The 25,190-nt window shown below is 41.2% G+C and overlaps 1 protein-coding gene across 9 annotated transcripts in view; it reads left to right on the top strand.

Annotated features, from left to right (window-relative positions):
* Positions 1-25,190, top strand: part of GRIP1 (glutamate receptor interacting protein 1) — a 562,796-nt gene that overhangs the window by 495,390 nt on the left and 42,216 nt on the right. For all 9 annotated transcript variants that reach the window (XM_039342266.1, XM_039342264.1, XM_039342261.1 and 6 more), the window contains one exon: positions 15,669-15,808. In XM_039342266.1, coding sequence (XP_039198200.1) covers positions 15,669-15,808 — 140 coding nt within the window. The remainder of the gene's footprint in view (positions 1-15,668; positions 15,809-25,190) is intronic.

Here is a 25,190-nt window from a genome sequence, read left to right as displayed (position 1 = left end):
ACAGACAAACTTGTGCAAAGGTCCTCCCAGCCACAGCCATCAAATGATGTTCCAAATTCAGCTGTGGATCAAGGAGGACACCCAAGTTGCGAACCCGTTCCGAAGGGGGTATATTTTCCCCTGCTAGAGTCAACACTGGACAGTCAACATGATCCTTGGGAGGCAACATCCAAAGCCACTCGGTCTTGTCAGGATTGAGCCTGAGTCTGTTAACCCCCATCCAGACCCTCACGGCTTCAAGGCAACGGCCCATCACATCGGCCGCTTCACTGAGATAGCTCGGGGAGGAGATATATAGCTGGGTATCATCAGCATACTGATGAAACCTCACCCCGTGCTGTCTGATGATCTCACCCAGCGGCTTCATGTAAATGTTAAATAGGAGGGGGGAGAGGACCGACCCCTGTGGCACGCCGCATTCAAGGGACCTTGGGGTTGACCTCTGCCCTCCCGCCAATACCAATTGCTACCGGCCAGAGAGGTAGGAGGAGAACCACTGTAAAACGGTGCCTCCCACTCCCACCCCTTCAAGTCGTCGCAAAAGGATATCATGATCGATGGTATCAAAAGCCGCTGAGAGGTCAAGTAGCACCAAGACAGAGGAATAACCCCTGTCTCGGGCTCGCCAGAGATCATCCATCAGCGCGACCAAAGCAGTTTCTGTGCTGAAGCCGGGCCTGAAGCCAGATTGAAAAGGGTCTAGATAATCCGCTTCATCCAGAGACCGTCGGAGCTGGAGCGCCACCACTCTCTCTATAACCTTCCCCAAAAAGGGGAGATTGGAGACTGGACAGAAGTTATTTAAGTCAGCCAGGACCAAGGTAGGCTTCTTGAGAAGGGGCCTCACAACCGCTTCCTTCAAGGATTGCAGGAAAGACCCCTCCCTCAACGAAGCGTTGATCAACACCTGGAGCCAGCCTCGTGTCACCTCCTTGGCAGCCGAGACCAACCAGGAAGGACACGGGTCCAATAAACAAGTGGAGGCGCTCATCGCTCCCACCGCTCTGTCAACATCCTCAGTGGTCACAGACTCAAATTCATCCCATAAAACTGGGCTAAGACCTGCCCAGTCATCTCAGAAGGCCCTGCCCAATCGGAGTCTAGGTCTGTCCGAATCCGAGCGATTTTGTCTGTGGTGGGGGGGTAGGCCCAAGAAATCTAACCTCAACAGGAAGTGATCCGACCATGACAAGGGAGAAGTAACTATACCCCTTAAATTGAAATCATGTCTCCACTGCCCCGAGAGGAATACCAAGTCGAGCGTGTGTCCTCCCCTATGGGTCGGACCCTGAATTATCTGGGTCAGGTCCATGGTTGTCATGGAAGCCATGAACTTCTGAGCCACACCGGAGGATTCACCGAGTGACGGCAGATTGAAATCCCCCAGCACCATAAGCCTGGGGAATTCCACCGCCAACCTGGTTACCCCCTCCAGCAGCTTGGGCAGGGCTGTTGTCACATAGCTGGGAGGCAGGTATGTCAACAACAAGCCCGACTGAACCCTTGAATCCAACCTCAAGAGAAGTGACTCACACCCAACAACTTCTGGGGCAGGGATCCTGCGAGGTCTCAAGGATTCTCGGACAAGAATCGCCACTCCCCCACCCCTTCCCTGGAATCGCGGTTGGCGCATTACCTGAAACCCGTCTGGGCACATCTCTGAGAGAGGAATACCTCCCTCTTGGCCCAGCCAGGTCTCAGTAATACATGCCAGGTCGGCCTCCTCATCTAGTATTAAGTCCCGGATGAGGGGAGCTTTATTAATAACCGACCTGGCATTAAGAAGCAGCAACCTGAGGCCAGGGTCCTGAACACTCCCCTCTCCAGTTATTGGAGAAGAGTCCAAGGGGTCGGAACAAGTAATCACTTTAATGCAGCAAGTCCTTGTTCCCCAAAGATGGCCCACCCCTTGGCTCCCGCCATATGAGTTTATGACATTATAAACTCTTTTTATATGAGTTCGACTTTGATCTTTAATTTGTTTCATCAAATTCACATCTTCCATAGTAAAACCTACTTTTTGATCTATACTCCATCTTTCTAATAATTGCCTATACTGGAACCAAGAATAAATAATATTTTCTTGCGTTAATTCCTCCATAGATTTTAATTGCCAATTATTCCCTTCCCACTTAAGCAATTGTTTGTAAGAAATCCTATCCATTTTCACTCCTTTCCTTATCCCCTCTATAGCATGCCCAGGAATTCCCCACAACGGTATTCTAAAATTTAATCTATAATATTTCTTCCAGACACGCAATAAAGCAATTCTTAAAACATGGGACTTAAAAACCCTGTCCACCTTTTTATTATAAATTAAATATGCATGCCATCCAAATAATAAATCCCATCCCTCCAAAAAAAGTATATTTGAATTTGTTAAGTTAACCCAATCACTAATCAACATTAAGACCACCGCATCATAATACAATTTCAAATTCGGCACCTAGAGTCCTCCTCTCTCTCGAACATCTTGTATAATTTTAAGCTTAACTCTTGGTTTTTTCCCAGCCCAAATGAATCTATTAATACCCTTCTGCCATTCTTCTAAATTTACCTCTTTCTTTAAGATAGGTATCATTTGAAACAAGAAAAGAAATTTTGGCAGAACATTCATTTTAACTGCAGCAATTCTCCCTAACAAAGATAATTGCAATTTTTTCCAATCATTCAAATCTTCTGCATTTTAAGCCATAACATTTCATAATTGTTTTTATACAGTTTTACATTAGAAGCAGTTATATAAACCCCCAAGTATTTTACCTTTTTTACAATTTCAAAACCTGTCAAATTAACTAAGTTCTCCTTATCCGAATTAGTCATATTTTTAGATAATATTTTAGTCTTATTATTATTGACTTTAAAACCAGAAACTTGCCCATACTGATTTATAATCTGTAACAACTCCAATACCGAATAGGTTGGTTGAGACAAAGTAACAACCAAATCATCAGCAAAAGCTCTTAATTTATAATCTTTCTTATTAATCATTATTCCCTTTATTTTAGATGATTCACGAATTTTAATCAACAAAATTTCTAATGTTAAAACAAACAACAAAGGGGACAATGGACATCCCTGTCTTGTACCCTTTCCGATTTGAAAAACATCAGATAAACCTCCATTAATTATAAGTTGCACCAATTGTTTTTGATAAATACCTCTAAGAGCTTGCAAAATTTTATCACCAAAATTCATCTCTTCAACCAACCTTAGCATAAATTGCCAATTTAACTGATCAAAAGCTTTCTCAGCATCTAAAAAAAATCAAACCTATAGGAATCTGATTATTTTTATTCAAATATTCTATTAAATTAATGATTTGTTTAACATTATTCTTCATATATCTCCCAGTTATAAAACCTGTTTGATCAGTATGTATCACTTGATTCAAAACAATCATAAGTCTATTCGCTAAAATTTTTGAAAAAATTTTATAATCTATATTCAAAAGAGATATAGGTGTATAATTTTTAGGTAGAGTAAGATCTTGATCCTCTTTTGGAATCAAGGATATAAAAGCCCTTCTCCAAGATGGAGGTATCTCTAAACCCAATAATATACTATTAAAAATTTCCTTTAAAGGCTCTATCATCTCCTCACTTAAAGTTTTATAATAAATTGATGTCAATCCATCAGTACCAGGTGCTTTACCAACTTTTAATTGTTTAATTGCCATAATAATTTCCTGTGAAGTAATCAATCCATTGATCTCATCTCTTTGATTATTTGTTAATTTAGGAAAATGAGCATCTTGTAAATATTTATCTATATCCAAACTCTGTACCTTCTGACCCATATATAATTTTGTATAAAAATCTAAAAAAGATTTTTTAATCAATTCTTTCTGAAAAACCACTTTACCATTATAATTTATTTTATCTATAATTCTCAACCTCTGTTTCTTCCTTAATTGATAAACCAACCACCTACCCGGCTTATTTGCATTACAAAATGTATTATGTTTCATATAACGTAAATTAGTTGCAACCTGATCAGCCATTAACATATTAAATTGTGTTTTAAGCAAATTTATAGAAGCCTTTACATTCTTATCCAAAGGATTCATAATTAATGCTTTTTCTTTTATTTTAATCTCATCCTCCAATTCTTTACGTTTTTGCATTTGTTTTCACCTATAAACATTATTCATTTGAATCAAAACCCCACGCATATAAGCCTTACTGGCATCCCAAACCATTGCCATTGAAGTTCCCTTAGACATATTTAAAATAAAAAAATTCCTTTAAATATTCTCTACGTTTCTGTACATTCACCTCATATCTAAATAAATTTTCATTCAACCTCCAAGATCTTCTCTCCTCCTTCTCAGCAATTAATTCCAACATACAGGACTATGATCAGTCAATGTCCTTGGGAAAATTTTTACATTTTTAACACTAGAATATAAATCCGTAGTAGTCAAAAAAAATCAATTCTTGAAAACGATTGGTGCCTATCAGAAAAAAATGTAAAATCTCTCTCTTCCGTATTACGTTCCTGCCAAATATCTCTCAATTCCAAGTCATCTTTCAAATCAAAAAAAGCCTTAGGTAGTTTAGCTTGCTTGAAGAAAGTAGAAAGTCCTTTCTTGTCTTTATGTATATGAAAAACTCTATTCCAATCCCCCATCAAAATAATAGATTTATAATCCAATAAAGTCAATTTTTGATGTAAAAGCTTATAAAACTGTTTTTGTTGTTGATTAGGAGCATACAAACCCACTATAAGCAGTTTCTTACCATACAATCCCACTTCAATCATAACATATCTTCCTTGAGAATCAGAGTCTATTAATTTAGCTGACAAATTTTTCTTAACATAAATAACAACACCCCCTTTTTTCCCAGGAGCAGAAGATACAAAATGTGAACCCAATCGAGCATTAATCAAATATTTTTGATCCTTTAAAATAATATGAGTTTCCTGCAAACAAACAATATCATTATTATATTGCTTCAAATAATGAAATATTTTCTTTCTTTTCTGTGGAGAATTAAGGCCATTAACATTCCAGGTCAGGAGCTTTGCCATCTCCTCCAGCTGCAAGCCTGGAGAAGACTGTTTGAAGATCTACGTATCCTCGTAAGAGTGTGATCGTCTATTCTCTTACCACACTTAAGGGCATTGAGCACTTTGTTGACACAATTCTTAAGGGCCACCATGAGGTCCCCGCTTATGACCCTGTAAGCCGTCGCATCATTGAGTAACTCCAAAGCCTTGTTAACATAGTGTACTCTATCCATGACAACAGTGGCCCTCCCTTTGTCGGCCGGTAGTATGAGGATAGCATCATCCTCCTTGAGTTGGGCCATAGCTTTCAATTCCTCTTTGGACAGAGCCTGATGGTATCTATGGCTCATAAGGAGTCCCGTTACCTGCTGTCTGATGGTATCTTTAACGTCTTCACCCGTTTCAATGCGGTGCAAGGTGGGCTCCAATGCCGCCACAAAATCTAGGGCGTGAGTGTCCGTTAAATTGCACCCCGCATCGCGTTGCAATAAGGTGGACTGGGCCTGAGTCAATACTTTGCTGGACAGGTTGTAAACCAGTCTGTCAGGTGGGTTGCCTTTGCCAGATTTGCGTATGCCCTCAATTCTATTTCGAAACTTGGTCATAAGCGGGGACCCCATGGTGGCCCTTAAGAATCGTGTCAACAAAGTGCTGAATGCCCTTAAGGATACGAGGATACACCCCAGTGACACCGCTGTGGCTAGGTTTTATGGGCTGCCCAAGGTCCACAAGGAGGGTGTCCCTCTTTGACCTATTGTTTCTTTTAGGAACACCCCAATCTCAGGCTCAGTCATCGTATTAGCCATTTGGTCGATGATAGCCACACCACCGTTCGGTCGGCGGAGGACTTCCTTGACAGGATTAGGGCCCTGAGGATAAAGGATGATGAGGTGATGGTGTCTTTTGATGTTGTCTCCCTCTTCACCTCTATCCCACAGGACCTGGTGGTCAGGACAGTTAAAGACCTTCTCCATCGCAACGGACCGGGACAATACCAGGATTCCCTCCGTCCTGATGATCTTGTGGACCTTTTGAGCTTGTGCCTAAAAACCTACTTCACGTTTCAGGGCACTACATATGAGCAGATAAAAGGCACCCCCATGGGATCCCCAATTTTGAGCATTGTAGCCGAGGCCGTTTTGCAGCAGTTAGAGCACGTAGCGATGGCCCGGTATTGCCCCACATTCTGGGCCCGCTACGTTGATGACACTTTTGTCGTCATAAAAAGGAGCCGGATGGCTGACTTTGTGGGTACACTTAATTCAGTGTGTGTGGACATACAGTTCACTGCGAAGGAAGAACACCAGGGTAAGTTGGCTTTTTTAGATGTTTTAATTCACCGCCGACCTGATGGCACCCTGAGAACCAAGGTTTACCGCAAACCCACACACACTGATAGGATTCTGCACTATCATAGTAATCACCCGGTGGCCCACAAAGTCAGCTGTATTAGAACTCTCTTTAAGAGGGTTGACTCCCACTGCAATACGGCCAGAGCCAGGGTGGAAGAGAGGAAATACCTCTTCCACATTTGCAGGCAAAATGGGTACCCAGCCAGGTTTATTAAGCATCATGGTGTACTCTCCAGATCCCCTAGCAATTTGCAGATGGGGGTTCCAGCATCCCTGACAACACGTGTCACCCTCCCTTATGTTAGTAATGTCTCAGAAGCTAAGGCTAGGTTGTTGGCACCCCACAATGTGAGGGTGGCACACAAACCTAGCCGGACGTTACGCTCGTGTGTTATGAGACCTAAAGACCCACTCCCCACGGCAGAGAAATCGGGGGTTGTGTACAAAATCAACTGCAAAGACTGCCCCTCTAATTACGTGGGTGAGACCTCTAAGAGGGTAAAAACAAGGGTCCAGGAGCACAAATTTGCCATAAGAAGAGGAGAGCAATACTCCCAGATCCTAACGCACATGATGGAGTTTGGGCACAAATTTGATTTTGAGGGTGTGAGTGTGGTTGCCAACGATATCACGAAGAGTGGCAGGTTGCTCAAATAAGCGTAGTTTTCACATGAGGAGTCGATTAATCGACATCTAGACTTGCGCCCTGCACAGTTAACGTTGAGGGCGTGGGAAGCCCGTACCCGGCCTCTGCACCACAGGCAACTCAATAATGACGATTCCACTCCGTCATTGGAAAGGATAATATCCAGGCAAACAACAACCGACGACCTGAGAGTCCTTGGAGTGTCGCAATGGAGACGCGACCGTTACAGAATGAAACACCTACCAACTCTAAGGATTTAATCCCCGACACACTAGGTACCTTCCCCACCCCCTCAGGGACCTTCATGATGACCAGCTTGCATACAAGTCGATCGGAGATGCACTCGCCTCCATGGAGGGAGATGGAAGCCCTGAATGACAGGCTAGCCACACCCCCTAAGGACACACAAGGGGAGAGCTACCGTAAATCCCCTACTGTAGGAATGACTACACTTTCTCGGAAGGCAGCACAATCAACGGTGGGAAATGAAAGCGTGATTACTAAATCAAGATCCACATTGCACCCTATTTGGGGGAGGAGCGAGAGGCACCAACTTGATAAAGTATGCAAAGAACCACCTTTGGGGATTCGGACTCCTTTGGCGACCGGACAACAGAGTTCGTAGTATAACCCCTGCAATGAGTTGGCAACTGTCAGGGGGAAGAAGGGGAGAACAATTGCTACAGAGCTTGGCAGGATTGGAAACGTCGGGAAGATGGTGTGTAAGGGAGAACCATGCAGCGAGAGTATGTGCAGGATACCTGGAGTGGGGCCCCGGAATAATGAACACCACGATGTTAAGGATGGACGCCAGAATGGTGGAGGGGGAGAGGGCCCTGGACACACAGAGCATCCCAAGGAAGAGGGAAGGGGGAAACGACTTGGTGGTAGTGGTGATGTTTGGAGTTGGAACAAGATCAAGGATTATCCTAGACCACGGATATGATGAATGAGGCTTGTGCACATTTGGATAAGGGATGCGTGGATGAATCAAATAGTCATGCAGCAATCACAACAAATGCTATGATTGGTCGATCTGGACCCGTTACGTGATCCAGAAGTCGAGCACAGGCGCTAACTTACTTATAAATGTTTACTCCCATTGATTTATGTATGCCCTGATGATGTTGGCAGGAGCCAACGAAAGCTAAGTTTCTTCTTTTTACTATTAAAAGTTTTAATGTTTTATATTTAAAACTTTTAGTGTTTTATATTTAAAACTTTTAATGTTTTAACTTCTCCTGGTGATCAAGTTTTACTCTCTCTCTCTCTCTCTCTCTCTCTCTCTCTATCTCTATCTCTATCTCTATCTCTATCTCTATCTCTATCTATCTATCTATATATATATATATACACACACGCACACACACACACACACATACACACGCACACAAAATACACTACACATCAACACAAAGCACCACCAGACATTATCTGACAGGGTTAAACTTAACAGCCACATGAAGTTTCAAAACATTCCAATTGTTCAAAACACATTGCAGAGGAGTACATTTTGAGTTAATCTGTTTCTTTAAATTACTCTGACGATTCCCCTGTTTATCTTTTTTCTACTTCAAGATTGTTTCTCTAATATTTTCCTTGTGGGGGTATATGATGGCTGGGAAGAAGCAAAAGAATTAGCCTCTTCAGAAGGAGCTGGAGATCCAATTAAAGATGCTTTAGGAGGGATAAGTTTTACTTGGTTGTAATCAGGAGGGGGGTGGTAGTTAATTCCTACCCATCTGATGCATCTGAGCCACATTTTTCCACTGCTTGACGGCACTGATACCATCGATGTAAGATCTGTACTAGAGCCCGAGGTTCATGATGTAAAGTATGCCCTATCTTTTCTCAATCTCTTAGCCTGAGCGTCCCGTGCTCAGGATACCAAGGGCAGTTTTCCCCTATCTCCTCCACCAGCTTCCTTATGTCTACCTCAGGCGCTGTCACACCTGATTTATGTAGCAGGAATCTGAGTTCTGAGTTTCTGCTGGTGCTGAGATAACTTGCAGCCCATACCTACCACTGAGGGGTCCCGTAGGACGAAAGTCCACTTAGGCATCTGTTCCAGACAATGGTAAGTATGTTGGTTGCTACTCCTTCTCTGGGGGGGGGGTCCCAAACATCCCTGTTCCGGCACCAGCTGAAGGAATCAGTGCTCAATCATTGCAGGGTGCAAATATGGCTGACCACCTTCGCAGCATTTATTCTTTTATACAGTTTTCCAAGCAGCAAAAGTTTAACATGGCAATAGCGTAGCAATAGCATTTTATTGGTTAAACTCCTTACCAATATATCAGCCAGGAGGCTCCAAACAGGGAGCAGTTTGCTGCTACATCCTGTTGGTGTAACCTAGCTGATATCAGGCAGGTGAGGTCATTGTACCAGCCTGGGGTAGTTTCCCACATTGCCATGGTGATGAAGGGATGAGATCATGTAGAGAGAAGAGGCATGCAGGCTTTGGAGGGGGCAGTTTGCTGCTCCCAACCTCTACCTGGCACCTATCTCTACAGTTTTTTGCATCTGTCTTTACACAAAGGGAAAAAACAGACCAACCTATCAAAAAAAGTGCCATAAAAAAGTATAGAAACACAAGTTAAGATAGGCAAGAAAATTATAAGTGAGCACCTGTCCAGCCTAGACAAGTTCACATCACCAGGACCAGATGGATTACACCCCAATGTTCTCAAGGAACTGGCAGTTGTGATCTCAGAACCACTGAAGTATATTTTTCAAAGATCTTGGAGCACTGGGAAACTACCAGAGGACTGAAAAAGAGCTGATGTAGTTCCCATCTTCAAAAAAGGAAAAAAAATGGATCCAGGAAATTACAGACCTATCAGCCTGACCTCAATACCTGGGAAGATTCTGGAAAAGATAATCAAACAACGAATCAGCGAACATCTAGAGGGAAACAAAGTCATTACTAAAAGCCAACATGGGTTTGTCAAAAACAGATCATGACAGACAAATCTTATTGCATTCTTTCACCAAGTGACAAAATTAGTGGATCAGAGGAATGCTGTGGATATAATTTACTTGGACTTCAGTAAGGCATTTGATAAAGTAGATCACAACCTACTACTCGATAAGATAGAAAAATGTGGGTGAGACAGCATCACCACCAGATGGATTCGTAGCTGGCTGACCGGCTGTACTCAGCGTGTGGTCCTCAACAGAACTGCATCTACATGGAGAGAAGTGTGTAGTGGGGTGCCCCAGGGTTCTGTTCTAGGCCCAGTGCTCTTCAACATCTTCATCAATGATTTGGACGAGGGGATAGATGGGGAACTCATCAAATTTGCGGATGACACCAAGCTGGCAGGAATAGCCAACACTCCAGAAGACAGGCTTAAGATACAGGAGGACCTGGACAGACTTGAACACTGGGCGCTATCCAACAAAATGAAGTTCAACGGTGAGAAAAGTAAGGTTCTACATTTAGGCAAGAAAAACCAAATGTACAGGTATAGTATAGGGGGTACCTTGCTCAATAGTAGTAACTGTGAGAGGGAACTTGGAGTCCTAGTAGACAATCATTTAAATATGAGCCAGCAGTGTGCTGTAGCTGCCAAAAAAGCCAACACAGTACTGGGCTGCATTAACAGAGGGATAGAATCAAGATCACATGAAGTATTAATACCACTTTACAATGCCTTGGTAAGGCCACAATTGGAATACTGCATCCAGTTTTGGTCACCACGATGTAAAAAAGATGCTGAGACTCTAGAAAGAGTACAGAGAAGAGCAACAAAGATGATTAGGGTACTGGAGGCTAAAACATATAAGGAACGGTTGCTGGAATTGGGTATATCTAGTTTAACGAAGAGAAGGACGAGGGGGGATATGATAGCAGTTTTCTAATATCTCAGGGGCTACCACAAAGAAGAGGGAGTCAAGCTATTCTCCAAGGTGCCTGAAGGACGAGAAGCAACGGATGGAAACTGATAAAGGAGAAAAGCAACTTAGAACTAAGGAGAAACTTCCTGACAGTTAGAACAATTAACTAATGAAACAACCTGCCTCCAGAAGCGGTGAATGCTCCAACACTGGAAGTTTTAAAGAAGAGACTGGACAGCCATTTGTCTGAAATGGTGTAGGGTTCCTGCCTGAGCAGGGGGTTGGACTCGATGACCTGCAAGCTCCCTTCCAACATTATTATTATGGATCATCGCACAGTCAGCCAGATGTTCAGACTGGATTTGGCATTTTGTCTACCTATCGAGTCCTTACCCAGGACCTGGGATAGGCAGATGTGGATGTTTGATGGTATTACAGTATCGTCGCAGGATGGAAGCAGTTCCTATAAGGCCGCCTTTTGCAATTGACTAATAGCGAATTTGTCAATGCCAATGGTGTTCAAGTGGTGCTCCAGTTGTTTTGGGATTGCACCCAAGGAGCCTATGACTATTGGTACTACCCTTGCTTGCTTTTGCCACAGTCTTTCTATTTCTATTTGTAGGTCTTTGTATTTTGTTATCTTCTCCAGTTCTTTCTCTTCTATTCTGCTATCTCCAGGCACTGCCACGTCCACTATCCAGACTTTTTTGTCTTTCTTATCGACAATTGTTAAGTCTGGGGTGTTATGTTGCAGGTGCTTGTCTGTTTGAATTCTGAAGTCCCAGAGCAGTTTAATTTTATCATTTTCTATGACTTTCTCTATTTTATGATCCCACCAGTTTTTGCTTACAGGCAAATGATATTTTTTGCAGATCTTCCAATGCACCATTGTTGCTACTTTGTCATGCCGCTGCTTGTAATCAGTTTGTGCAATCTTCTTGCAACAGCTTACCAAGTGGTCCACTGTTTCTTCAGCTTCTTTGCATAGGCGGCACTTACTGTCTGTTGCTGTCTTCTCAATTTTGACTTTGTATGCATTTGTCCTTAAGGCTTGGTCTTGTGCAGCAGAATTAGTCCCTCGGTCTCTTTCTTCAATTTTCCTGCTCTTAGCCATTGCCAGGTTTATTATTATCTGCTTTCCCAGCTATTTTTTTAATGTATTGGCCATGTAGTGCTTTGTCTTCCCATGCCTCTATTCTGTTCTTCATTTGGTCTTTCTTGTAGGCCAGTTTGGTCTCTCCAGTAGTTAGTAAGCCTTCCTGATATACTAATTTCAGTGCATCTTCATCATTGTTCTTCAGATATTCTTCCAAAGCCATTTTTTCTTCTTCAACCATCTGATGTACTTGTAGCATTCCACGCCCACCTATTTGCCTTGGTAGATAAAGTCTATCAATGTCACTGCGTGGATGAAGGGCATGATTCATTGTCATTATTTTTCTGGTCTGCCTATCCATTGCTTTTAGTTCTGCTTGAGTCCAGTCCACTATTCCAGCTGTGTACCTAATAACTGGGATTGCCCAGGTGTTGATTGCCTTTATGGTATTTCCTCCATTGAGTTTGGATTTTAAGATCTTCTTCACTCTCTTGATGTATTCACCTCTAATCTTTTTCTTGACTTCAGTGTGCTTGATGTTGTCAGCTTGAAGGATACCCAAGTATTTGTAGTACTCTTCCTCATCCAGACTCTTAATGTTATTTTCGTGGGGCATCTTGATTCCTTCAGTTTTCACTATTTTTCCTTGTTTGATAGTAAGTGTGGCACATTTGTCCAAGCCAAACTCCATTACAATATCTTGGCTATATATACGGACAGTGTTGAGCAGCGATTCTATTTCAGATGATGTTTTTCCATACAGCTTCAGATCATCCATGTAAAGGAGATGGGATAGTCTGGCAGATGTTTTTGATGTTTGATAGCCATGTCCTGAGTTATTCAGTATTGTTGACAGAGGAAACAGTGCAATAACAAATAGTAATGGTGATAATGAATCTCCTTGAAATATTCCTCTCTTGATATTAACCTCTCCCAGCCTCTCACCATTGATCTGCAACTGTGTCTTCCATTGTGCCATCGATCTTTGCACAAATTTTCTGATGTTTCTACTGACTCCTGTTATTTCTAGGCACTTTATTATCCAATCATGTGGCAGAGAGTCAAATGCCTTTTTGTAGTCAATCCATGCCACATTCAGGTTGGTCTTCCTTCTCTTGCAGTTTTCCAAGATCATTTTGTCTATTAGGAGTTGATCTTTTGTTCCTCTGCTATTGGGGCGGTTTCCTTTCTGCTCAGGTGGAAAGAGATTGTTTTCAACTAGATGCTGTTGCACTGCATCAGCTACTACACCAGTTAGTAATTTGAAAGTTGTTGGTAAGCAGGTAATTGGCCTGTAGTTATCTGGTGTTGCCCCTTTTGCTGGATTTTTCATTATTAGGTAGGTTTTCCCAGTTGTTAGCCACTTTTCAATTTCTCCTCCTGTAGTATATTGTTGAACTGCTTGGCAATGAGTGGGTGTATAACAGTTAGATGTTTCAACCAAAACCCATGCAGTTCATCTTCACCTGGTGCTGACCAATTTTTGATTTTCTTTGCTCTTTTTTCTACCATTTTTGTTGTTATTACTAGTTCTTTTATTTCAACTTCTGTTTTATTTGCATCCACCTCTTTTAACCAAGCCGCATCCTTGTTGTATTTCTTTGGGTTATCCCATATCTGCTTCCAGAACTGCACTGTTTCTTCCTTGTCAGGTACTGACTGATTCCTTGCAGTTTCTCCATTGATGGATTGGTAGAAACGTTTCTGATTGGATTGAAATTGGAGGTTCTGCCTATAGTTTGCAATTCGAGCTTCATATCTACTGACTTTCCTGGCTATAGCTGTTATTTGTTGCTTTATTATTTCCAGTGCTTCCTTGATCTTCCTGGTTTCTAAGTGGTATTTCTTGATTAGGTATTCTTTGGTCTTCTTGTTCTTCAGCTTCTTTTCTTTCATCTGTTCTAGCTTGCTTGCATGTGATCTTAACTTGCTGATCTTATTTTCTAGTCTAACCTTCCATTTTTCTGGTGCACTGTTTGTTTGTTTTTTTTTTTTGTTGATTTTGCATCCCAGGTATTCTGTTATAACTGCAGCTGTGCTGTACATTAGTTGGTTTGTTTCTTGCAGTGAATGGTGCTTATACTTGATATTGCAGTATTTGCATCTTTTAATGCTTGTGCTAGCTGTTTCTTTGGAACAAGCTTCAATGCAGGTAGCCTTATTCTGTTGTTTTTGTGCTGTTCTAGATGCTCAGTTATTCTTTGTTTCAGTTCTTTTATTTCTTTAGTTAGAGGGTTTTGTTCTTTCTGAGGAAGAGGTGCCTGGTTTCCAAATGAGAACAGTTGTATAGCTCTGCTGGATTCCTTCACTGCCAACTCCCCCTGGTTTGCCTCTACATTCTGAATTACTTCTGGTAAGGCTTTGATTTCTTTGCCCTGGGTAAACCTTTGCAGTTAGTCCAATTCTGTTTCTGTGAATACTTTATTTCGTGTTATAAATCGGCGTTGATCTGCTAGTCTCTGTTCTGTTATTTCTGATTCTGGATGTTGTTCTTTCCAGAATTGGTGCATTCTTTTTAGATATCCTCTTCTTGTTGGACTTGATCTGTAGTAACAGATCATTATTTCTTTGTTTTCCATCACTGTGTATCTGCGACGGGTAAACACCTTTTCTTCCAGTAGTTCTGCAGCTGCTGGCCCTGGTTGCTCAGCCAACAGTCCTGAGTCCTGTAACCCATTTTTCACCAGATAGCCAGGAACTCCAATATCTAGTGCGGACCTTGTTAACCCGGGCGACGTCCGAGCCGGTATGGCATTCTGAAATTTACGTCTCACCATATTTTTTATGGGAGAGACACTCTTTGTCTGACTCCTCTGATGAGACCTGTCCAGTATGGTTGAACCTCTGGTATAGCTCTCATCTTCCTCAGAGTACACAAGCCCCACAACCATGTCAAGGTAGTGCCTCACTGTTGTTATTATTATTATTATTATTATTATTATTATTATTATTATTATTGATCATCGCACAGTCAGCCAGATGTTCAGACTGGATTTTGCATTTTGTCTACCTATCGAGTCCTTACCCAGGACCTGGGATAGGCAGATGTGGATTTTTGATGGTATTACAGATATCGTCGCAGGATGGAAGCAGTTCCTAATAAGGCTGCCTTTTGCAATTGACTAATAGTGAATTTGTCAATGCCAATGCTGTTCAAGTGGTGCTCCAGTTGTTTTGGGATTGCACCCAAGGAGCCTATTACTATTGGTACTACCCTTGCTTGCTTTTGCCAAAGTCTTTCTATTTCTATTTGTAGGTCTTTGTAATTATTATTATTATTATTATTATTATTATTATTATTATTATTATTATTATTATATCTTGAAGTAAAAAAATTTCATCCTTTAATATTATGTACTGATGCTTGTTAATGTTTTTTGTTTAGGTGGAAATATAAAATAAATTAACTGTTAATGTTATTATTGCTATTTGCTTTTGACTGCAAAAAGTTATTTTCTTAACTGAAAGTATAAGTGCGCTCAATAAATGTGCAACTTTAGTTTACATATTACTTTGAAAGAAACTGAGCTCTTTGCTGATGCAAAGATAGCTGGTGCTATGTTGGCTATCAGCTTACAGTCATAATGACAAGATCTTTAACATTAAAACTAATGTTACTACACACGCACATTACATTTTAAAATAAAAGCAGAGGGAAAATATGTTGTTCTTAAATTATTGCTCAGATTGTTTTTCATGTTTTATTTAACTCATGTTTCAGGACAGGTGCAATTCATATCGGAGACCGAATCTTAGCAATAAATAGTAACAGTCTGAAAGGGAAACCTTTGAGTGAAGCCATTCATTTGTTACAGATGGCAGGAGAGACAGTGACCTTGAAAATAAAAAAGCAGACAGATGGTGAGTATGTCAGGTATTTCACCAATGTCTTTTCTGCCATATCAGGAATGTGTTGTGCATATATTCATGAAAGTGACATTTGCCTGTGGTATCTATTAGAAGTTTAGGACTGTAGAAATAAATCCATGTTATATAAAAATAGAGATGTGGTGATTTAAAAAAGAGTATTTATTGCAAAGGACAGCAAAAGCAATGAGATTGAGTTGCCCAAAAGCTAATCTCATTTATTCTTTAAAATTCTGTGTAATACTCAACATTGGAAAGCAGTGGTCTTACTCATTTGAATACCTGGTTAATTTTCAATTCAATGGTTCATGAAGATTATATTATATACAATAAAACTATTTCTACTTATCTGAGCTACTTAAACTTCAACCCATCTACCCCCACCCCCCTCCCCCACCCCCCTCCCCCTCGACTTCCCAGAGCCAAGTACAGGGTTATACAAACATATTAAACATAATCTATTTAAGTTTACTAATTATACAATAACCAAAATCATACTAACCCTTAACTCTCTTCAAACTTTAACATCATAAGTTTATAAACAAATTCATTACTCATAAAATAAGTGAAAATTTGTAGTCCCATACTTCTTCTGAACATATTCTATCCATCTTCTCCATACATTAAAATATCTCTCTTGTGAATGGTCCTTTAAATAAGCAGAAATTTTAGCCATTTCTGCTAAATTAGAACCTTAAATACCCATTTTTCTAAAGAAGGCAGAGAATCCTTCTTCCAATATTGACCCACCAATAATCTTGCTGCTGTTATTAAATTCAATATTAAGATAGTTTCTTTAGCATCAAAATCCACAAAAATACCCAAAAGAAATAACTGGGGAGTAAACTTAATCTTCCTTCCGGTGGCTGCGCCAGTGACGATGGTGGCTATCTGACGGCCGTCCGTCACAGGGAAGAGTAAAAGCTGGCAAAACAGTGCCAATCAGCTGTTTTGCAGCTTGAAACCTTCCTCCCGGGCAAAGGGAAGAAGGTGAGCTTTTGCCTGGATAGAGGTAGATCCTCACAAGTCTCCCAGTCTTTTTCTGGGAGACGAATAGTGAGAGCTCCCTCGGAGTCTGGGTGCTGCTCCGTTTTCCTGGATGCCTTTGTTCTCCGGCGGGAGAACAAAGCTAGACACTGCCTCCACTGCTGCTGTTTAAATGAAAACAGTAAGTCAACTTAAAAGCAGACAAAGCGGTCAGGAAGACAAGAATTGGATGATTTTATTTTAAACTTAACTCAGTGAGAATTAACATCTTCTCCTGTTATTATTTCAATTGGAGTGAAGAAATATGGTGGAGGAATCCTGCTTCTTTGTTACTTTCTTTGTCTGAGAACTTTCACTTTTTACTTTCCATTCACTATCTCTAACTGGCAACAAAGTCTTAACAACGTAACAGACTTGGTTTACTTAAAGAAAATTTTTCCTTTTAAAGGGGGAATTGCTTTTTCTTCTCCTTTCTTCTTATTTTATTATTTTTTGAAAAAAAGAAAGGGAAAAAAATAATGATTTCCTTTCTAGGGTGAAGAATATCAAGATATTTCCTAGAATAATTTCAGATCATAGTCCTGTATGGTTGGAAATCTCATTGGAAGAAAGGACTAGAAGGTCTTGGAGGTTGAACGAGAATTTATTTAGATATGAAGAGAATATACAGAGATGTAGAGGTTATTTAAAGGAATTTTTTGCTTGGAATATGAATAAGGGTACCTCGATGCCAATGGTATGGGATTCTAGTAAATGAGAGGGATTTTGATTTCTATGAATAATGCTCATATTCATATATGAGAGGGATTTTGATTTCTATGAATAATGCTCATAGACGTAAACAGACTCAGAAACGTAAAGATCTTGAAGATGAGATTAAATGTAAGGAAAATTTTTTAATATCAAACCCAATGGATAATAATCTAAAGGTTTCTATTACTCTGCTTAAGGAGCAATTTAATATGAGCCGAGGTGGCACAGCAGTTAGAGTGCAGTACTGCAGGCCATTTTAGCTGACTGTGTTCAGCAGGTCAGCGGTTCAAATCTCACTGGCTCAAGGTTGACTCAGCCTTCCATCCTTCTGGGGTAGGTAAAATGAGGACCCAGATTGTTGGGGGCAATGTAAATATATATATACATTGCTTACTGGTGTACACCGCTTAGAGAGTGCTTGCACTTAAAGCGGTATATAAGTCTCATAAATAAATAAATATGTTATTAGCGGATCAGATGGCAACTAATTTGAGGTATGTGAAACATAATACATTTTGTAATGCAAATGAACCTGGTAGATGGTTGGCTTATCAATTACATAAGAAACAGAAATTGAGGATTATAGATAAAATAATTTATAAAGGTAAAGAAGTCTATCAATAAAATTTGATTAAAAAGTCTTTTTTAGATTTTTATTCAAAGTTATATGCTAGTGAAATTATACAAACTTCAAATATAGAAAAATATCTACAGGAAGCACATTTTCCTAGGCTTACAAGTGACCAACGTGATGGGATTAATGGTTTAATTACCTCTGAAGAGATTATTTCTGCAATTAAACAATTGAAGGTTGGCAAGACTCCAGGTACTGATGGACTAACAGCAATTTATTATAAGATGCTATCTGAAGAAATGATAGAACCATTAAAGGAACTTTTTGATGATATCTTGTCCGGAACAGAGTTACCTCCATCTTGGAGAACGGCCTTCATATCATTGATTCCATAGGAAGACCAGGATCTGTCCCAACCTAGAAATTACAGGCCTGTATCTCTTTTAAATACAGATTATAAGATTTTTGCAAAGATATTGGCAAATAGATTAATGCAGGTTTTGAAACAATTGATTCATACGGACCAATCTGGATTTATAATGGGAAGATATATGAAAAATAATGTAAGACAAATTGTTAACTTAATAGAGTATTTGGATAAGAACAACCAAATCCCTGCTGCTTTAATATTTATAGATGCTGAGAAAACTTTTGATCAATTAGATTGGAAATTTTTATTGAAAGCCGTAGAGGAAATGAACTTTGGAGATAAATTTTTGTGTGCCCTCAACGCCATATATCAGCAACAATCGGCACAAATTATAATTAATGAGGGATTAACAGACGTATTTAAAATAGGAAAAGGTACAAGACAGGGTTGTCCTTTATCCCCCTTGTTATTTGTATTAACAATGGAGATTTTACTTATTAAAATCCGAGATTCATCTAGATTAAAAGGAATAAAAATAAGTAAGATTGATTACAGGCTGAGAGCTTTTGCTGATGATTTGGTTGTGACGTTATCCCATCCAACAGATTCGGTCAAAGATTTGGTTGAAATTTTAGCACAGTATGGACAGGTCTCTGGTTTTAAGGTGAATAAGAATAAAACTAAAATATTTTTGAAAAATATGTCTATGAAGGGAAAAGATTTTATAGCTGAAGCAACAGGTTATGAAGTAGTTAATAAGGTTAAGTATTTAGGAGTATATATTACAACATCTAATGGAAAATTGTATAAGAACAATTATGAACGCTTATGGGTTAAAGTTCAAAAAGACTTAAATGATTGGCAAAAACTGCAACTATCGTTACTGGGGAGAATTTCAGTAGTAAAGATGAATGTTCTACCAAAATTTTTTTTTTTGTTTCAGATGATACCTATTTTAAAGAAGGATGCTAATTTGGATGAGTGGCAGAAGGGTATCAATAAATTTATTTGGGGTGGGAAGAAATCAAGGGTAAAGTTTAAGATTTTACAAGATGCTCGAGAAAGAGGTGGACTTAAAACACCTAATTTGAAATTATATTATGATGCGGCCACTTTAACTTTAGTAAGTGATTGGCTTAATTTAACAAATAAAAATATTCTTGTTCTTGAAGGGTGGGATTTATTATATGGTTGGCATGCATACTTAATTTTTGATAAGAAAGTAGATTGGGTCTTTAAGTCACACATTTTAAGAAATGCTCTACTTTGAGTTTGGAAGAAATATTATTATAAGTTAAATTATAAAATACCTATTTGGGGGATTCCTGGACAAGCAATTCAGGGGGTTTCTAAGGGGGTGAATTTTGATAACATTTCATACAAAGAGTTACTTATTTGGTCGGGTACTGATTGGCAACTAAAGTCTTCAGATGTGTTAACGCAAGAAAATATTTTACAATCGTGGTTTCAATATTTGCAAATAGTGCAGAGGTGGACTTTAGATAAGAAAGTGGGAATTACTTTAGTAGATGAAAATTTGGTAATTCAGATTAAGGATCAGAAATATGGCCATATTAAAAGAATTTACAATGAGTTAATAAAACTGGACTCGGAAACAGAGTTAGTAAAAGATTGTATGATTAAATGGGCTCAGAATATTCAGGAACCGATTTCATTGGATTTATGGGAGGTAATTTGGATTAGAAATGTTAAATTTACACAGGCTCAAAATTTGAGGGAAAATTTTTATAAAAAGTTACCTTTTGTTGATTTGCTTTGGGTCTGCTAACCATAACAATGTAGCCATTTGCCTTTCATCCTATGCCCCTCTGAACTTCTCCTCCTTACCGGCCAGCGAGAGAAAGGGGGGGGGGGGAAATGCAGCATCTGGGATCTGTGTGAGGAGATTTTGAATGATCGTGCCAACGGAGCCAGATTGATGTTATCTTTCCTGGAGTTAACAGCTAGAAATCTGCCGGTTTGAATCACCTAAAAGAACTGCAGGGTGGGGGGGCTGCTTAGGGACACTTTAAAACCTCAAATTGTAAGGGAATCCCTCAGATGCTGTCTATCATGCCTTCTATCAGTTTTTTTTAATAAAAGTTCCTGTTGGAAGAAACCGTTTCCAAGAGTTCTGCTGTCTTAAGATGTGGATTGAAGTGGGTCCTTAAATTAGATAGGATCTGCAGTAATAGTCAACCTGGAAGGGAGAACCTTGCCAGGGGACTTTGCAAAAACTACAATGTGAGACGACGAGGCAGGGAAGGGAGAAATCCCCATGGAGAGGGAGCCTTTCTCCCAACCGAAAACCTGCCAGCTGTTGGGATCTGAAATGTCATACTCCTCTGGAGAAGAGGGGGTGGAGACGCATAACCACAAACCTCGGTGGTCAATGGGCATTGGAAAGAAAGGCGAGTGGGAAAAGAGATCAAGAAAGGTGATCCTGAGACGGAGGGCCAACCAACCAGAATGGATGCAGGAGATGGAGAAATCCCTGCACGTGAGTGAAGAGGAAGGAAGTTGGGCACAGCACTCAAACTGGATCCTAGAGAAAGCTATCAACCTGATAAAAAGAACCCTCGGCTCTCTAGGGGAGGAGAATTCTGAGCCCCACGGCCACACCAGCACCTGAAGCTGCAGCTGGAGAGACACTGAGGGAGAATTGGAACCTGCAGTTCTGGGGACATCCGCTGGTCCAGTAGTGATCACTTCAGCAGCCCCCACTCCCCGCCGACTCGCAGATGGCAATCCAGATGGAAGGCAATACCACCAACGGCAAAGGCACCAATCCATTCAAAGACTCCCACCACTGGACGCGAAATTCAATTCCTAACCCAAGTCCTCAGCTACATGGAGGAATATGGGCAACATATCCATAGTGACAAAGCCCAGACGGACCAGCCACAGATTGGGTGGTGAATTTGCACAATTCTGATGCCCAGAGCTCAATGACTTCAACCATTTCATGTCCTATCTGAGAAGGCGATTTGAGGACCCCTGGCTGATCACAAAGCCCGCGAAAGAATCAAAACGGTGAAGCAAGGCAGATGCCCGGTAGTCGAATATACGCAAGAATTCCAGGCCATTGTCAGCAAGCTGAACTGGCCGGAAGACATCCTCCTTAGCCATTTCAAAGACGGCCTAAATTACAACCTGTATGACACTTGCCTGTCCCAGGGGGACCCACACCAACTCGACGAATGGTACATCCTGGCAGAGGAAGCAGAGATCGACCTACTGAAGAGGCACTGCCAAGGAAAACCATGGGACTGCTCGCCGCCTGAGCTGACATACAAGCCAGCAAAGCCACCAGCTATGGCCAAGAAGCCAACAGGCTGTTTCAAATGTGGGAGAGAGGGGCATTGGGCTATAGAATGCCACTCGAAAGCCCCCCAGCACAACCCAGACAGATCACCAGCCTGTAAATCCGGGAAGTCCCCAGCTAAGCCAAAAGAACCCGCCATGAGAGTGATAGAGGCTGTGGAATCCCCAACCTCTGCCCAATGTGGGGAAGGAACTCCAGCCTACACCGCAGGGCCGGTGGACGCCTCAGCTCGGAGGGTGAACCTCTGGTAAGTGCATCCATCGCACCCATCCTCAAAACTATATTAATTCCCTCCATGCCCGAAGCTGTCAAAGTGAAAGCCTTAATAGACTCTGACTGCACCCGCTGCCTCATTAGCCCGATGCTAGTGGGGAACTTGGGCATCCCGATGAGGAGACTGAAACAACCGATCTCATTCGGCCAGTTAGATGGGTCCATAGCAGGGGGGGTACCAGCCACCCTAGCCACTTTACCAGTCCACCTATCCCTGGGAAACCATGAGGAAGACATAACGTTTGTAGTGACCCTAGGCATGGCATGCCAATGATCCTAGGGCTGGAATGGTTAAAGAAATGAAACACCTGGGTAAATTGGAGGATGGCATAAATCAATTTCCTGAAGGGGGACCCTACGGACTTAAAACCCCAAGGGGATCTACCAAAATTAAGAATGGAAAAAGCATCCATGGGAGAAGAAAAGGGGCTGCCCGAAATACCAGAGGAATACAGAGATCTTGCTGACGTTTTCAGTGAGGAGAGGACGGATGAGCTCCCCCCTCACTGACCCATGGACTGTGCCATAGAATTCAAGCCAGGGGCAAAACTCCTGAAGTCCAGACTATAATCCATGAGCCCAAAGGAGAAGGAGGAAATGGAAAGATTCATAAATAAAAAACCTAGAAAAGGGGTTTATTGAACTTGTCAAGCCTACAGTAGCTGCCCTAGAAAAGGGGTTTATTGAACTTGTCAAGCCTACAGTAGCTGCCCCGGTCCTCCTTAGAAAAAGGACGGCTCTTTACACTTATGCATGGACTACCGCCTATTGAATACTATCAGCGAAAGCAACTTATACCTCCTACCCCTCATGAAGGACATGTTATCACATCTCTCAAAAGGAAGAATTTTTACTAAACTAGATCTAAGAGAAGCATATTACTGTGTTAAAATTAAGGAAGGGGATGAATGGAAAACCACATTTAATTGCCCAATGAGGTGCTACCAATTCAAAGTTTTGCCATTTGGATTACAAGGGGGTCCTGCAATATTTATGCAATTAATCAACAAGATACTAAGGGAGCATCTATTTAAGCAAGTCCTGGTTTATCTAGACGACATCCTTATCTTCACCGAATCCAAAGAGAAACATGTCAACCTAGTTAGAGTGGTTTTAAAGAAACTGCGAGCTGCCCACCTATATGCCAAATTATCGAAATGCAAATTCCACCAGGGAAGAATATACTACCTGGATTATCGTATATCCCCACAGGGCATTGAAATGGACCCAGAGAAGGTCAGAGCAGTACTAGAATGGGCACCACCTCACACAAGGAAGCAGCTGCAAAGTTTCCTGGGCTTCGCAAACTTTTACTGCCAATTCATTCCCTCATTTGCCTGGATAGCCATGCCCCTCACGAACTTAGTAAAAATGAAGGGAGAATCCTCAGTGAAACCCAGCCAGCCACTAAAATGGACAATGGAATGCCACGCAGCATTTGAGAGATTAGAGAGACTCTTTTCTGCCGAACCAGTACTGAGGCATCCAGACATCGATAAGCCCTTCATAATACAAGTGGATGCAAGTGATGTGGCAGTGGGGGCTGTACTATTACAGGAAAACAATGAAGGGCTATTGCAACACTGTGCATATACATCCAAGAAACTCACCAAAACGGACAGTGCTGGCCCATGTGGGAGAAAGAGGCATACGGGATACGTTGGTCATTACTTACGTGGCGCCAATACCTTGAAGGGAATAAAATCCCTTTTCAGGTGTGGACAGACCACAAAAACCTGGAAGCCTTGAAAACACCCAGGAAGCTCAACCACAAGCAAGCCCGCAGGTCACAACATTTTCACCAATTCAACTTTACGCTCAAGCACTTGCTGGGGGGAAATAACTTCCTGGCAGATGCACTGTCTTGCATGCCCCAATATAACAGCATGCGAGCCACCAATTCTAAACCACTTATGGTGGAATCACAACTGGCAGCACCAGTAACTACCAGAGCCCAAGCTAAATTAAAACTGCAGCTGGGTAGCCAAGCCGGAATTGAATTCTGGAAAACTTTGGAAACAGATGAATGGTTCCAGAAAAATAGACACGTGTGCACAATTAAGGATGGACTGCCTTGGTTGGGGGAAAAGTTATATATACCAACCACCCAGAGGGTCACATTCATGCAGCTTTGCCATGACACAAAATCAGCAGGCCATTTTGGATTTGTAAAAACATTACACTTAATTAAAAGGCAATTTTGGTGGCTATCCATGAAAAAGGACATAGAAAGTTATGTGGCCAGCTGCCCAACATGCGCAACTGCAAAGAGGTTGCAAGGGAAATCGCCCGGACTGTTACAAACAGTGGCAAATCCTTCAGCCCCCTGGAGGGAAATAGCTATGGATTTTATAGAGGAATTACAAGAAAGCAATGGAAACACTGTCATCTGGACGGTCACTGACCTGTTTTCCAAACAGGTGCACTTTATCCCTTGCCAAAAGATTCCCACCGCAAAAGCCTTAGCGAAACTTTTCATCCAGCATATTTACAGATTGCATGGGGCACCCCAATGCATCATATCTAATAGGGGAGTGCAATTTACATCTGCATTTTGGAAAGAATTTTTATCCCTTTTAGGGACCACTCAGGGACTGACATCTAGTCGTCATCCTCAAGGGAATGGTCAAGCAGAGAAATCTAACTCAGTACTTGAGCAATATTTAAGATGCTTTATTAATTTCCAGCAGTCGAATTGGATGGACCTACTCCCTTTTGCTGAAGTTGCCTACAATAATGCAGTCCACTCCAGCACAGGTTACACTCCTTTTCAAATAGCTACTGGTCAAAGTTTCAACCCCATGCCGGAACTAATCCCAAATGAACCAGCAATCCCATCACTGAAAGAATGGATAGAACAAGTACAAAACACCTGGCCAATAGTTAGAAAAGCCCTAGACAAAGCTAGGCAAGTATACGAAGCACAAGCAGATAAAAAAAGAGTTGAACCCACACCATTCATTATAAGAGAAATGGTATATTTGTCTACAAAATACCCTACAACCCTGTAAAAATCTTGGACCAAAATATATAGGACCTTTTCCAATTAAAAGAATCATAAATCCAGTAACAGTAGAATTAGAATTACCCAAAA

This window comes from Crotalus tigris, unplaced genomic scaffold (assembly GCF_016545835.1).
Source record: "Crotalus tigris isolate CLP2741 ecotype Arizona unplaced genomic scaffold, ASM1654583v1 scf7180000017782.1332974, whole genome shotgun sequence".
Taxonomy (NCBI): Eukaryota; Metazoa; Chordata; class Lepidosauria; order Squamata; family Viperidae; genus Crotalus; species Crotalus tigris.
The sequence above is the reverse complement of the archived record's forward strand: the minus strand, read 5'-3'. Positions and strand labels throughout refer to the sequence as shown.